The 15106-nt window shown below is 41.9% G+C and overlaps 1 protein-coding gene across 4 annotated transcripts in view; it reads left to right on the forward strand.

Annotated features, from left to right (window-relative positions):
• EDA (ectodysplasin A) overlaps positions 1 to 15106 on the forward strand; it is a 196000-nt gene that overhangs the window by 109747 nt on the left and 71147 nt on the right. For all 4 annotated transcript variants that reach the window (XM_075940804.2, XM_075940805.2, XM_075940806.2 and 1 more), the window contains exon 2: positions 11143 to 11248. In XM_075940804.2, the coding sequence (XP_075796919.2) occupies positions 11143 to 11248 (106 nt within the window). The remainder of the gene's footprint in view (positions 1 to 11142; positions 11249 to 15106) is intronic.

Genomic DNA, 15106 nt, shown 5'->3' on the forward strand with positions numbered 1-15106 from the left:
CTTCAGCTCCTGCTAAAAGTACCATCTGATGTGTTCACAAGATTTCCTCCATATTCGTTAAAAGGTTCATTATTCCAGCAGAACACAGCAATAGGAGAAGTTATAAATGGAGAAAGAATCTCTCAAAGTATATTAATACTTGATGCTGGGGGTGTGATTCCAGCTCAGTCAGTCACACTTCTGCTAGCTCTCACAGAGCTTGCACTCTCAAAACAGAAGCATAGTTGCGATAGCACTGGGCTGTGGTAAACAGCAGCATAGGCTTGCTACTGTTTGCCGATATCTGTGCTCCCACAGCGACACTACTGTTTTTAATGTGCTAGCTCAATGGGAGCTAGCACAGGTCCATCTACCTGAGCTGGCAATTGCTTCTCCAGGCACAAATATGAACAGAGTCTTAGGGTATGTCTACACTACAAAGTTAGTTCGAACTAACGGACGTTAGTTCGAACTAACTTTCATAGGCGCTACACTAGCGCTCCGCTAGTTCGAACTTAATTCGAACTAACGGAGCGCTTAGTTCGAACTAGGTAATCCTCATTCCACGAGAATTAAGCCTAGTTCGAACTAGCTAGTTCGAATTAAGGGGTGTGTAGCCCCTTAATTCGAACTAGTGGGAGGCTAGCTCTCCCCAGGTTTCCCTGGTGGCCACTCTGGCCAACACCAGGGAAACTCGTATGCCCCCCTCCCGGCCCCGGACCCTTTAAAGGGGCACAGGCTGGCTACGGTGCCCGTGCCAGGTGCAAGCCTGCCAGCACCCAGCCAGCAGACCCTGCACCTGGCACGGATCGAGCCAGCCACCCGATGCCCCCAGCCCTCCCCCTCTTCCCGGGACCAGGCTGGCGGCTCCCGGGAGCTTGCCCGGGACCACAAGAGGCGGGCACCCGCCTGGGCTAGTGCGGACATCGTGGACCTCATCCACGATCTCTGCACAAGGCACAGGAAAGTGGCCGGCTTGGGCAGGAGAGCTGCCAGCCTGGCCACCCAGGAGCAGGTGTGCAAGAGAATCAAGGGGGTCCACTGAGACCCCTGACCCAGAGCCCTGAGCTTACAATGGCTGTCCTGGGTTAGACCAAGGTCCATCTAGCCCAGTAGCCTGTCTGCCGACAGCGGCCAACCCTAGGGACCCTGGAGGGGATGGACCGAAGACAGTGACCAAGCCATTTGTCTCGTGCCATCCCTCTCCAGCCTTCCACAAACCTTGGGCAGGGACACCACTCCTACCCCCTGGCTAATACCACTCCATGGACCCAACCTCTATGACTTGATCTCACTTCCCTTTAAACTCTGTTCTAGTTCTAGCCTTCACAGCCTCCTGCAGCAAAGAGTTCCACAGGTTGACTCTTTGCTTTGTGAAGAACAACTTTCTGTTACTAGTTTGAAGCCTGCTACCCATTCCTTTCCTTTGGTGTCCTCTAGTCCTTCTTTATGGGAACTAATGAAGAACTTTTCTGTATGCACCCTCTCCACCCAACTCCTGCTTTTAGAGACCTCTATCCTGTCCCCCCTCCATCTCCTCTTTTCTAAGCTGAAAAGTCCCAGTCTCTTTAGCCTCTCTTCATATGGAACCTGTTCCCAACCCCTGATCATTTTAGTTGCCCTCCCCTCTCCCAGCCTCTCTCTTCCCCTCTCCCACCTCCTTTTTCCAGTCTCCCCCAGTTTTGTTCAATAAAGACAGATTCCATTTTGGAAGACACGTTATCTTTATTTTGTACATCAAGAAGAGGGGCTAGGGAAGGGTAAGTGGAAGGAGGTGAGGGAGGAATGGGACACGAGCCCCCGATGGGGAGGACTGGGCTGGCTCTGTGGGCTTCTGGGGGTGGAAGCTCTCCTGCAGCCCCCCAATTGCCCCTTTCCCCAGATGGCAGCCTGCGGCAAGTGCAGCCGGGCTGATGGCCGAGTGCTGTGATGTGCCCAGTGTGGGCACTCAGGGCACTCCAAGCCAGGACTGCTTTGCAAGCGGGGCACCCCTGAGAACTGTCTGTCCGGGGTGGGGGTTGGGACCCTTTAAGCACAGCCCTCGGCTAGCCTGAGACAGCATCTCCACACTCTTAAGTCCTCCTCTGATGCCCTGCCGGCACTGCTTCCGGCCATCCTTAAGCCCGGTTCAGGGTCCACTTAATGTGGACATGCTAGTTCGAATTAGCAAAACGCTAATTCAAACTAGTTTTTTAGTCTGGATCCGTTAGTTCGAATTAGCTTAGTTCGAATTAACTAATTCGAACTAAGTTAGTTCGAATTAACGTTGTAGTGTAGACGTACCCTTAGAGAGTTAGGTCCAGTCCCATGAAGGGCTTTGAATATCAGGATAGAGACCTTGAACTGGCCTTGGTATTCGGATGGAAAGTGTCAGTCCCCATAATACACGAGGTTCGAAGGGATGCCGGAAAGGATGAGACCACAACTGGGGGCTTTAAAAAGCACAAACTGATTTTATTTTGATGACACCAGACAATCATCAGAACAAAAATTAAACAGATTGCCAGACAACACAAAACAATTCCCTGAGGCTTTTCTAAATCACAATAATTCCCAATAACTGCCCAGGGGTTAGGAACAGTTGAATTAACACTGGTATTGTCCATAGGGCTGATTATTTACACAACTTTATACAAGGAAACAGTAAAAACCCTAAACCACAACTATTTATAAACTAACTTAGTAACTTTTTAACCACTGTCACTTGACAAGCAATAAGGACAACTAAGAAATCAATTAGGATAGGGATGATGATGATGGGGGGGGGGGGGTTATACCAGTTCTGGAGACAGCAGGAACACAAGTACCGGTCGCATGCTCATAAACTGTCTACACTCGGGTCGACCAACTCAGAGTACGCTCAGTAAAACTCGAGAGCGGGGGGTGCAAGGCGTCTGGGTGATCAGGCCAGGCGTTCACTCGATGCGAATCCCCAGTGAGAGAGGGGCTGCCTGCCTGTTTTATTGCCTGTGAACTTATCACCCCATAGGTTGGTTTTTGCTGCAGTGGGTGGAGTAGCAGGCCTGAGCACAAGTCAGCCCATTGGCTGATCTTTCACTGCAATGGGTGGAGCGAGCAGGGGAAGATTATTAATTTACATGCCCTTATATGGAAAACACTCCACCTCACAGACAGAGCCCCCTATACCAGCCTTACAGGTATTACAGGCTATGGCTCCCTGTGACGGGCAGCCATTTCTGATGTTCTGTCTCGGACAGAAAGTACATTTGGTCATCAGACAGCTGGACTGATTTGAATTGCTAATCTGAAAAGCAAGTGATGCCTTTTCCATTCAAAGCCCCCAATATGTGATTAATGCATCGAAGCATAGGCTACGTCTGTACTGCACCCTTCTTCCGCCAAAGCTCATGCAAATGAAGCACGGAATATCGTTGCACTTCATTTGCATAATTAATTAGGGGCCGGCTTTGCGCAAGAGGCTTTTGCACAAAAAGGAGCTGTATAGACGGCTCCTTTTTGCAGAAAAAACCCCTCTTGCACAAGAGCTGTTCTTCCTCATTTTTTCAGGAAGAACCGTTCTTGCGCAAGAAGGGATTTTGCACAAAAACGGAGCTCCTTTTTGCGCAAAAGCCTCTTGCACAAAATCAGCCTCTAATTAATTATGCAAACGAAGCGTGGCGATATTCAATACCGCGCTTTATTTGCATAAGCTTTTGCAGAAGAAGGGTGCAGTATAGACATAGCCATGGTGCCTAAGCTCTACAGCTTTTAGTATCACATACAGTTACAAATCTGAAAACGCCTTAACAGAGAGGGTGATCTTTATGCCTCTAGGTAAACTGATCTAGTCTTCTGGCATTTTAACTGTCTCCACAACAAAAGAAATAATATTCATACTATACTCCAGGAAAATTAACAGATGTTCACCTCTCAACAGCTATGTTGATAGCTACAATATTTCTATTGCTACATATTAACTGATGATCTTTTTGATGCAGCAAAAAGGTCAACAGAGCTGAAAATAACCTGTGTTATCTTGAAAAGATAGACAAAGATGATAGACAAAGCTTACAAGTCATCATCATCACCAAGGATCAGTATGATATTGTAGGAGTTTGTGAAATAAAGGTATATTTAACAAGTTATCACGATTTAAATTTTAGAAACACTTCATTTTGCCTGGGTGTAAATGTTCCTCACCTGCAACCCCTCAATCCAACTTTCTATATGTGGACTAGAACTTTACCGATCACATTATCTTGCTTCCTCTTGGTTTTATTTACATTTTAAATAGAAACATGACAAAGCATATTTGTTCCACTGGCAAAGATAAAATTATCGTCACTATTTTTCATAGGCTTATATTAGGGATGTTAAAGTTTAACCAGTTAACTGTTTAAATGATAAGCATCGGCTTATCGGTTAATGGTATTGTTTAGATTCAGCTGGCTTCCAGGGAGGCAGCATCACTGCAGCAGGACAGCAAAGCCTCCTCCCCAGAGGCCTGGTGTACAAGAGCTGCTCACTCTGCTCCCTGGAAAGAGGCTTCACTGAGTCAGCGAAGCTTCCTCCCCTGGATCTGGGCCAGCTGACAGCCTAGATCCTGGGAAGGTTTCACCGTGGGCTCTGCAGTATAAAGCTAAGCTTCATTCTGCAGAGCCCATGGTGTGTGCTACATGGTTACCATAATAAACTATTTTTAACATCCCTAACATTAACCATGCTTTTGACTTAGCTTCCCCACAGTAATTTGTCCAACCACAAACTACGCTAATTCTGCTGGATACAGCATGGCTGTCTGAGAGTTGGCTACTGTTCCTTGATTTTCTGTATGTGTCTGTTCCAATGTTCAGGATAGAACAGCCTGCAGGCTACTCTGACCTTCACCAGCTATCTGTGGCTCACAAAGTGCCCCATGGTAACTGGAAATTGTGAATGTACTATAGCCACACTCCTTGCCTGCCCTTCCCTGCCTCAAGTATGTCCCCTGAGCAGCATAAAGTTGGTGGAGTAGGGCTGCGACCCACTCAATGTGTCTAGGCACTGATTTCATTTTAATCTCATGAAATAGTCACATGTGCAAGTAAGGTTTGTAGTATTGGTCATTACTATACATCTGAATCAGCCTGTCATGCTTTTAACCCCCATAGAATAAGGGTATTGTATGAGCTAAGCTCTGAAGGTAGTGGGATATACTACAGAGTCTATTCTTGTATCATTGTTTCTTCAGGAAAACTTTTTATTAGCCTATTTTAAAACAAGACTGTGTTCAATAGCAGCTGTGATGATAATAAATTACAGTCTGTTCTTAATAGCAGTCTTTTCGTTTAGCTTCTTGTGGTGAAATGTGCATCTGTGATCATTAAAAAAATATTTACTATTGCAGGGAAAATGTGTTTTTCCCTAACATAAATCTTTTTGGATGTCTAGAAAAAAAAGAATAGTAGTGGGAAGGAGTGAAGGAAATACTTCATTTACCAAAGCATAACATCTAATGAAAAAGTTCATGATAATTGTGATAATATATGGAAAGTCTAAATTTTTAATTGCTAACACTGCAGCAACTTTGTTTTGAAATAAAGATTCTATGCACTGAAAGAATGTTTTTAATAAAAGTACAGTTTTAGCCCAGTGCTACGAACAGTTATGTGCAGGCTTAATTTTAAACACAGGATTATTCCATTCAAAATCAGTGGGATTATTTGTGTATTCTGTATTCTTGTTTGTAGAATAAGGGTTTTAATTGTCAGTACCTAAGTTTTCTTTTCTTAAAGCAGTTTTATAAAACTCAAATAAAGTACCCAACTAGTAGTAGCAATAAATAGCATTTAGCATTTATAATTATTTCATAATAAATTTAGTTTTAAATTACAATAACACAATTTTTCAAATTCTTTTTACAATACTTTAATCTGATGTAGATTAATTGCTTTTTAAATCCAGAGAATTTAATCACATTGATTTAAGTAGCTCTCCTGGAAGTTATAACTGTGGATGTTCCAGTATCTATTCCTTTTTTATGAATTCTGTTAAATGTTTGATCTCTGATATCTTAACAGTTAAAGAAGTTAGTCAGATGATGTTTAAAAAAAATCATGTTTTCTTTTAATGACCTTAAATGCATTGCTTTTTTATTTCATGTAATATCTTTGTTGTGTTATGAGGGTAAATGAGCTGTGTTGATGGACAATTAGCTGCTTTTATGTGACATTCATTTTAAGATAGGTTTTTTAGAAATAATTTTATTATAAGAATTATGTGTCTTATTGGTTAAAAGGAAAATAAAGCCTTCTGTGCCCATTTTCCAACTGTGTTTAATGTTCAGGGTTACTAATTTTGCTTTCTTCTATAACATGTCACTGCAATCAAGATTCATTTAATATTTGTAGACGCAAACAATACCAGGAATTGCGAACACTAGATTTGAGTCTTTCTCTGTAAACAGGTAAAATTTGACAGGAATAATTTAAATTGCACATTGGATCACAGTTTCTTTTGCTCAAATCCAGGATTTTCTGATTCCATCCTATCTTAGTGCTTGGTCTTCTGCTAGAAAGCAATGTTTTCCACAATATATGCTAATTTAGATAATACAATTTGAGGCAGGATAATAAAATCTGGGTTGGAGTAACCTCCGTAAGGAGAGCACACATTCCTGGGTGGTGAAATATCTTACTCTTTTTGAAATCTTACACTGGCTTCAACACCTGTGTAATGACTTTATAGCCCATGCACTGTAAATCGTAATCCTGGCTGTTAGAAAGACAGACCTGAATGCCAAATAGGTCTTTATTCTTTTATCTTATAGCACTTAGAGACCCACTTCAATATGAGCTGGCTTCTGTATCAGATATTCTTATTTTGGCAGCTGTGAAAATATATGTTGGAGTTCATGGTATAAATACACAAGCTGTACTTTATTAATTTTGAAGATTTTGCATGCAAGCATAGATATCAGAGTTTAATTTTTCCTGTTTTATCTGTAGCTTGCAGTTGATAGCCAGGTATTTGCACAGATTAGAGGAGTTCTTCTCCCCCATAGTTGGACTTGCTCTCAGTACGAGTGGCCTATGCTGAGTTGATCTTATATGGGTTTCATGTACCATGAGAGCAGCTGTTAGAAGTGTGGTGGGCTAATTCCAGTTGGGAATCATTTACACCATGGATGTAGAACCTAAGGCCTGAGGGACAGATGCGGCCCCCAACTTAGTTGGATCCAGCCCCTGAGACTTGGGGCTCCTCCTCCCCTCTCCAGCATTTGGGAGCCCACGCTGGTGCTCCAGCCCCCATGCTGCTCTCCTGTGGGACTGGAGCACACAAAATCTTCTAGCCTGGCCCCCCTAGACTCTGGTGTGCCAGGGGACTGTGGGAAGTATCTTTTTCCTTCTCAGTCTATGTCAAGGCCATGTCAACGAGAGTTTGGGAGGTTTGAGGGGGGGGATGCTTCTTATTTGTGAGCAGCCCTCAACTGATTTTTCTGTGGGTCAGTGGCCCCTGAGCCAAAAAAGGTTCCCCACACCAATTTACAACAAAAGGGAGCCAGTAGGAGTTCTACTGAGGTTGTTTCAGCTGAAAGTCACTCTGCAGATCCTATGTTAATCTAAATTCCCCCAGGATTCATAAATATTGAAGCCAGAAGGGAACATTATGATCATTTTGTCTGATCTCCTGCAAACACATGCCAAAGAATTTCACCTAATTCATGGAAGGAATTTATCCTTCCCTTCTATCTTATTAAACCTCTTAACCTAGTGTCTTTTCCTGTGTAGGTCAATAACAGATTTTGTACCCATCAGAGCTGTGTCTGAGTTCTGTGCCATTTATGTCTCAATGCTCTTTCCAAGTTACAGATAAAATGCATTTGTTTTATAACTATATAAAATATCATGTTCATTTCTGTCCACTGTATGGATGAGATGATTGGAATAAATGACAAGTCAAAGGCTTATTTAAATGTTTGGTTCCAAAATCATCTATATTTCTTGAAGATCAGTATTTTAGGAGGAGGAGATGCTTGGAGGAAATTCTACCAGATTATGAACATTTCTTCTTGGAGTACCTGGAATGACTGAAATTGAGTTCCTTAATGCAAGTGATACTACATGCCTCGGCGTGAGGAGATTAACTTTGCATTGTGAAACATAATTATTTTAGTAACTACTAATTATTGCATTTTTAAGGGGAAAGTATTTCATATATCTTGGTTTCTGGGATAGTTTGCATTAGATTAAGATCCGCCTCCTCCAGCTATAAGGTGTTACTCATGTTATATTGGATTTGAATACCCATGAAGATGTCTGAATGCCAGTGCCCAAGGAGATTTTCAGTAGAGAGAGAGAGAGAAACTTCTTGACAAGATTATAGGCTTGTCACAGATGCCTAATTTCTCTATTTGTCTGTAGGGTTGCGAACTGCCTAATCACACAAAGCCAAAGGTCCTTGCACTGCCCCTTCTCTGAAGCCCTGACCCATTCACTCCATCCTCCCCTCCCTCTGTCGCTTGCAGAAACCAAGAGCAACCAGTGCTTGTGCCTGAGGTGAGTTCTGGTCCCCTCCCTTCACTGGAGCTGATTAGGGTTGCAGTGTTGACATGTAAGGTGCTGCTGCAAGTGGTTATTGCCCCCTCATTTGGGCATTTTTAATAAAAAAAAATCACAATCTCTAAAGCCATCAATTTTACTACATTTACCATCATTGCTCTATGATTTTTTAGATGCTAGGACAAATCTGCAGCCTTAAGAGTACATAAATCAAGGGCCAATGAAGGAGCTTAATAAATTAGTAAGTGAATAGCAAGTTCTTCAGAGAATAATTAGAAATTACTGCATCAGTGATCTTTAGTGTCAGTTAATTATTACTAGCTAGGATCTCCAAAATATTAATGCATTGCTGCTACCTGACCTTATTGTAGAAAATAAAGAAGTTCTAGATGTAAAGAATTAGGGGTTTTTTTACTTGTTAGGGTTTTTAAACATTACAGATGGCTTGAAATAGATTAGAATAATATTCTAATGTAAAAGGGAACTTAAGTTTGTGAAAATGAGGTCCAACTAATGGATGAAAAAGTCTGTATGGATTTCAGAATCCCTTTTGTGAATAATTGATTTGTGTCTTGACATTTGACATGGCATTCTCTTGAACCTTCTAGTGACATAAAGGGCATATATTCTACTATGAATAGGGAGCCTGTTTTTGCCTTAGAGTTGAGACACATCTTTTTATTTTAAACTTTCTCATTTTCATCACGAAGATTTAAATTTCATGTTTTAGAGTATAGAACAAGCACAGATCTATAATTTAGCAACATGTACATTGGATGCCATTGAGTGTAGTATGCCAAAAATGCATATATTACCAGTATTATTCCCTGTTTGAAGAGTTTCTATTTTTGTTCTGTGTCTTGTAAATCTAACTATTTATCTATCTAATATTATATAGTCTTTAATTACGGCTACCCCTCAGATTTAATTACATGATAATATACTATTTTTTTTTGGTATTTTACATTTTGCCTCATTCTGTGAATAGGATGAACAGTAGCTAGGAATGTATCACTCAGAAGTTGAATAGTGAATGAAGCTATTGTCTATAGAACTCCTACCACATTTGATTCGAAGTCGAAAGTCGTGTAGTGAAAGAGAGCACAGACACAAGTTAAGTGGCCTACACTTTTAACTTCTCAGTAAGATATAAGGTTTTCTTCAGCAATAAGAGATATAAAAGGCACATACGTAATTACTACTATCAGTCAATAAGAGAGGTGAATGTAAGAATCATGGTCTTCTGGTACCCAGAACATTGTACATTCCCAAAGGCCGGGGTGGAGAACTTTTTTACTGTGACGCACAGAAAAACTTTTTTACCAGTGACCCACAGAAAAATTCAATTGCAGGTCACACACGGTTCTGAGAGGAAGCATGGAGGTGCAGAGATTCTCCCCACAATGGCTGAACCAGTCCTCACGTCTCCAGCCCCATGAGGGGTGAAGGGGGGCAGAGGACCGGGAGGACAGAAATGAGGGGCTCGGGATGCAGGAGGGGGCGCCAAGCTAGGGTAGAAAGTGAGGGCTGTGGATGGGGGGCTGCAAGCTCTGGAATAGGGCTAGGGAGGAGGGGTTTTGGGTAGAGGAAGGGGGCTCCAGGCTGGGGCCAAAGGGTTTGAAGTGCAGGTTTGGGGTCAGTGCTGGGCCAGGGTGTTGAGCTGCAGGGTTTGGAAGAAAGATATGGTGCAAGAGGGTATTCATCCTGGGGCAGGGGATTTATGGTGCAGGTTCCAGATGGGAGGCATTACCTGAAACAGCTCCTGCTCAGTGATGTGGTGGGGTAAAGGCAGGCTGCCTGCCTGCATCCAGATCTGTGCTGCTTTCAGAAGTGACTGCCATGTTTGGTTCCAAGGCTAGTGGGAGCTGCTGAGTATGTGTAGAGGGCAGAGACAGCACATGAGACTTCCCTGATCTCCCCTGCATATTAGGGATCAGTCCGCAGGGAAACGCTGGGGCTTCTGGCCTGCGGCAGAGAGATTTGCCACAGATCAGATGAAATTGAATTGAGAAGAAGTCATCTGGAGAAGTGGGTTGTGCCCACAAAAGCTCACGATACCATCTACATTTTTGGTTAGTGTCTCAGGTGCTTCAAGACTATTCGTTAGTTTTTTCAGTTTCAGACTAACATGGCTACCCCTCTGAAACTAAATATTAGGATCACTAATATAATTCCCCATGTAATAAATGTATATATTTTAGCCTTTAATTAGACCATGTTTGCACATGTTTTGAAGATTTTAATCTCATAGTACCTTTGCAAGATAAAGAAATGTTATCTGTTATTTACAAACAGAGAAATTAATATGACTTTGGCCATTGAGTCATTTGGCAGAATTGGCACTAAAATAATGACTCCTCATTCTTAGTACCTGTTCTTTCATCACAGGTAGAGAAGTACTCTTTACATAGGAATGTTGTATGCTTTACAGGTTCGACATATACTGACCAAGAAAACTGAGACATATCTCAATGTGCTGGTTATGGGTGCATCAGAAATTCCTAGATAGCAGGCTAACATTTTATGATAAACTGTTCTTAATGGAATTAAGAAGTTGTTGATATCAAGACTCAAATCTCTGCTGAAGAGGTGGAGTTCGGTCAGTTTGGCTGTGATAATTTGTTGGTAAAATAACCTTAACTCGATGTTCTTACTGTTCCAGCTGGCCTTGCTGAATTTTTTCCTCCCTGAAGAAAAGCTACATTTTGAAGAAGAAAGTAAGCATGTCCGCCGAAATAAAAGGAGTAAAAGTAGCGAAGGTCCTGATGGTGAGTTTGTCTTTATTCTTTGTCTGCATTTCTCATTTCTACAGGCAAATGAGGGACAAGCTGTAAATTAACAAGGGAGCTCCTGTATCTTGTAGTGCCTCCCTGAGCTTACTTAACATCCAGACTGTTAGTTCCATAAAGTCCTGTTTCCATACTATACCAGGATAGTCACTGATTTTAAAATTAATATCCAACCAATCATTATTTGCCCCAACTATACTTTTTATAATCACCAGTGATTCAGTAAGGGGCTTCTTTTTGTCTAACAGCCTTTGGCTTGCTTAATTATATGATTTATTCATATACTGTCTTTACTCCTTATTTCCTTAAAATCCATGTTCTATCGGTGGTTGTGGATGCTAAACAGCTGTGAATAGCGCTTCACTACAGAATTAAAATGTGTTGTAACTGGGATGCTGTGTATAGTTGTACAAAAGATGGGTCCACACCGCTTAGCTCCTCAATACTTAAAGTACTTTGAGTGTTTGTTTGTGTGTGTGTGTGTGTGTGTGTATATATATATATATATATATATAGTATTTAAGGTGTGTTTACACCCAGTGCACTCAAGGCAGAAGTTTTTGGTAAGAAATTCCCTTTGGGGTGGCACATTCATCTTGAGTGTCATCTTGCTTCCAGCTATAGTTAGAAAGATGTATCACCCCAAAACACTCTCAAATCCTCAGCTCACAGCTTGATGCTTCAAAGCTCACTGTTACTCAGTACTTACCAGAACTTTTATATTATTAACTTAGGTTATGTCTACACTACAGTGTTAATTCAAGTTATCTTAATTCAAAATAGTTAATTAGAATTAAGATCATTCAAATTAACGCGTCTATACACATTAATTGCAGGTTCCTGGGAGCTGGCAGACTGCTCCTGGGGAGTGGTGGAGGGCTGGCTGCCAGTGGCTTGCTGGCTCATGTTTGGAGGCACTGGGTCAGGGGCAGTGACTGCTGGCTCTGGGCTGGCAGGCTTGGAGCTGGCACAGGCACTGTGGCCAGAGTCTACCCCTTTAAGGGCTCTGAGGAGGAGTGGGAGGGAGCGAGAGTGGCCACCAGGAGAAACTGGGAAGGCTGGAGGCCCTCTATTTCAGAATAAGCGTCTACACAGCGCTTATTCCGAATTAGCTAATTTGAGTTTGTCATTACTCCTCATAGAATGAGGTTTACCAAACTCGAATTAAGCGCCCGGCTATTTCGATTTTAATTTGAAATAGCGGTTTGCCTGCATAGACATACCCTTAGTTTATATAGTAATTAGACAGTAGTTAGATAGTGATAGGTTTTTTGAGTGTTGACTTTTTTCTCTTTTTTTGAGAGGATTCTCTCCCTTTTTTCTGGTTTGGTACATAGGTGCTATAGTTTTGTTCCTTTGTTTAGGATGCCATTGATAAAATCCCTGGATTTTAAACTTGTGCATCCTCTCAGGCAATGTTACCTGTAAACAATGGGCACACGTGTGGCTTTTTCTTTAGGAGAATGCCACATTTCAGAGAGATGCACTGTATTTAGATTCTTCTCTAGATGAACAAAGAAATCTAGAGAAAGCAAACTGAGAATATACCTCATGAAAAATTCCACGCACACGACTTTGTGTCTGGGTCAGTTTCATTGAGGAGTGCTTCATAAACCTATGTACCTTTGGTCGCCACTCCGATTCTGAAGACCTTATCCCGTGAAAAAGGGAAAAATCCCCAGAAATCAACTAGAGAGAGGAGGCGTTGGTCACAGTCTCTAGAGCCATCATCTAAAATCCTTAAGTCAACATTTCTCAAACTGTGGGTCCCGACCCCCCGGGGGGTCGTGAGCAACTTAAAGGGGGGTCGCGGTATCACAAAGCTTGGGAACCCCTGCCTTCAGTCATCTTATATCTCACGAGGAAAAAGTATTGCTTCAAGTCCAGGAGAGACTGCTTCACCAACTAGTCACTCCATAAACATGAGGCTTGAGTACCAACTGAGAACTTAGCTGAATCTGACACTGAGCAGATTTCATCAAAGGACCTGGTGCTGCTATCTTCTGCTGCAGTGGTTCAATCTCTTCCAGTACAGATAACCAAAGTAGCAGTGATTTTGATAATGACTGTGTCAATGCTGATTACTCGCTCAGCACCAACAAGCTCAGTACCAGAAATTTCCTTCCATCTCACATTCAGTACAGTCCTTCCCATTACAGTTTGTATTGGTCCTGGCCAGTGTTCCCGCTAAGATTTTCCATCCATGAACAGAGTGAGTTTTGTCTTGTGCACCAGTATTGAGGTCATGTGCACTTGTTCAGATGTGTGCCACCATTGCACCCACCAGTTACTAACATATATGATATTTTAATATTAAGAATAAAAAGAGCTGTTAAATAAGAACTTTCAACCAAGTAGCCTTATTATTATGGTGTATAATGTATTGCACCATGCCATCAGTTACAGATAAGGTAAAAAGACATCCCCCCCCCCCCCATACACACACACACACACATACCTGCAAAGTCTGAATAATAAGTAATTTTTTTAAAAGACCTGTGCTGTGCTGTTATACAACACCAGTAATAAATGGTGGAGGAATGGTTTTCTTGGCAAAGAGCAACTGCTGCTGTTCACAAGGTTGGCAGAAACTGACCTGACCTGCTACAAATGAACTGTTAGTAATATTTTGCAATGGCTAGAGAGATTGTGGCTGCTGGAGTTTGGAGCTGGGGCTGCGGTGCAGCTGCTCAAGGGCCAGGGCTGCCCGCGGTGCATGGTGAACCTATGATAATATGAAGGATTCTGATCACTGTTTCCAATATCTTTGCTGTGATGTGGTACTGCTTTCTTTCCTCTTGGACGTTCCTGCATCATCAACAGGAACTGTATGACATTCCATGCTGCCTAAAACTCACTCTTATAGTTTTGAAAAAATGGAAGTAAAGGAAAATTAGCAGAGAGTAATATACAAAAGATTTTTACTCTAGTTTGTTTATGGATAACAAGTAGAACTGGTCAAAAAATGCTGAAAATGTTAGTGGGGGAAAATCCGACTTGTAAAAAAAGATTTTTTTTAAAAGGAAAGTATACATTTTTCATAGAAAAAGTTTGTTTTGCCAAAAGCCCAGTTTTCTTTCAGAAATTGTCAATCAGCCCTTGTAAAAAACAGTTTTTAATTAGTTTGGTGAGAACCAGGCTGTGCTGTCCATTTCTCCTACACCAGTCTTACCACCTTTTGTGATTTTTATTATAGGACTTGCATTACTTTTCTTAAAGCCTTACTGGAAACAAGAGTTGCATCACAATGTCTGTTTTCCCCTTTTTAAAAATTGCATTTGTAATCTTCGTAGTTGCAGAGGAAAACTAGAAAATGTGAAGCAGGAGCTCCCCAAAAGCTCAGATGCTGGACAGTAATTTTTTTTTTTTTGAGTAATGAATTGTACGTCATCGTGGTAAGACTATGGCAATTGCTTTGAGAAAAGTGGCTATGCAAAACAAAGACACACTTAAACAAATAAATGTCAGTGACATTAATAGGCCCAGATTTCTTGAAAATGCTGACAAATGTAGAATACCAGATCACTGAGCCACTGCTCATATACTTAATCTTTTAATGAACATATGATCTATGAATACAATGATGACTCTACATAAGAACATAAGAACAGCCATACTGGGTCAGACCAAAGGCCCATATAGCCCGCTCTTCTGGCAGTGGCCAATGCCAGATGCCCCAGAGGGAGTGAACAGAAACAAGTAATGATCAAGTGATCCCTCTTCTTCCATCCATTTCCAGCCCCTGACACACAGAGGCTAGGGACACCATTCCTACTTATCCTGACTAATAGCCATTGATGGACCTCCATCTATTTCTGGTGATAAGCCCACAGAATC

Source organism: Pelodiscus sinensis, chromosome 13 (genome assembly GCF_052426305.1).
Source record: "Pelodiscus sinensis isolate ZL-2025 chromosome 13, ASM5242630v1, whole genome shotgun sequence".
Classification (NCBI taxonomy): domain Eukaryota; kingdom Metazoa; phylum Chordata; order Testudines; family Trionychidae; genus Pelodiscus; species Pelodiscus sinensis.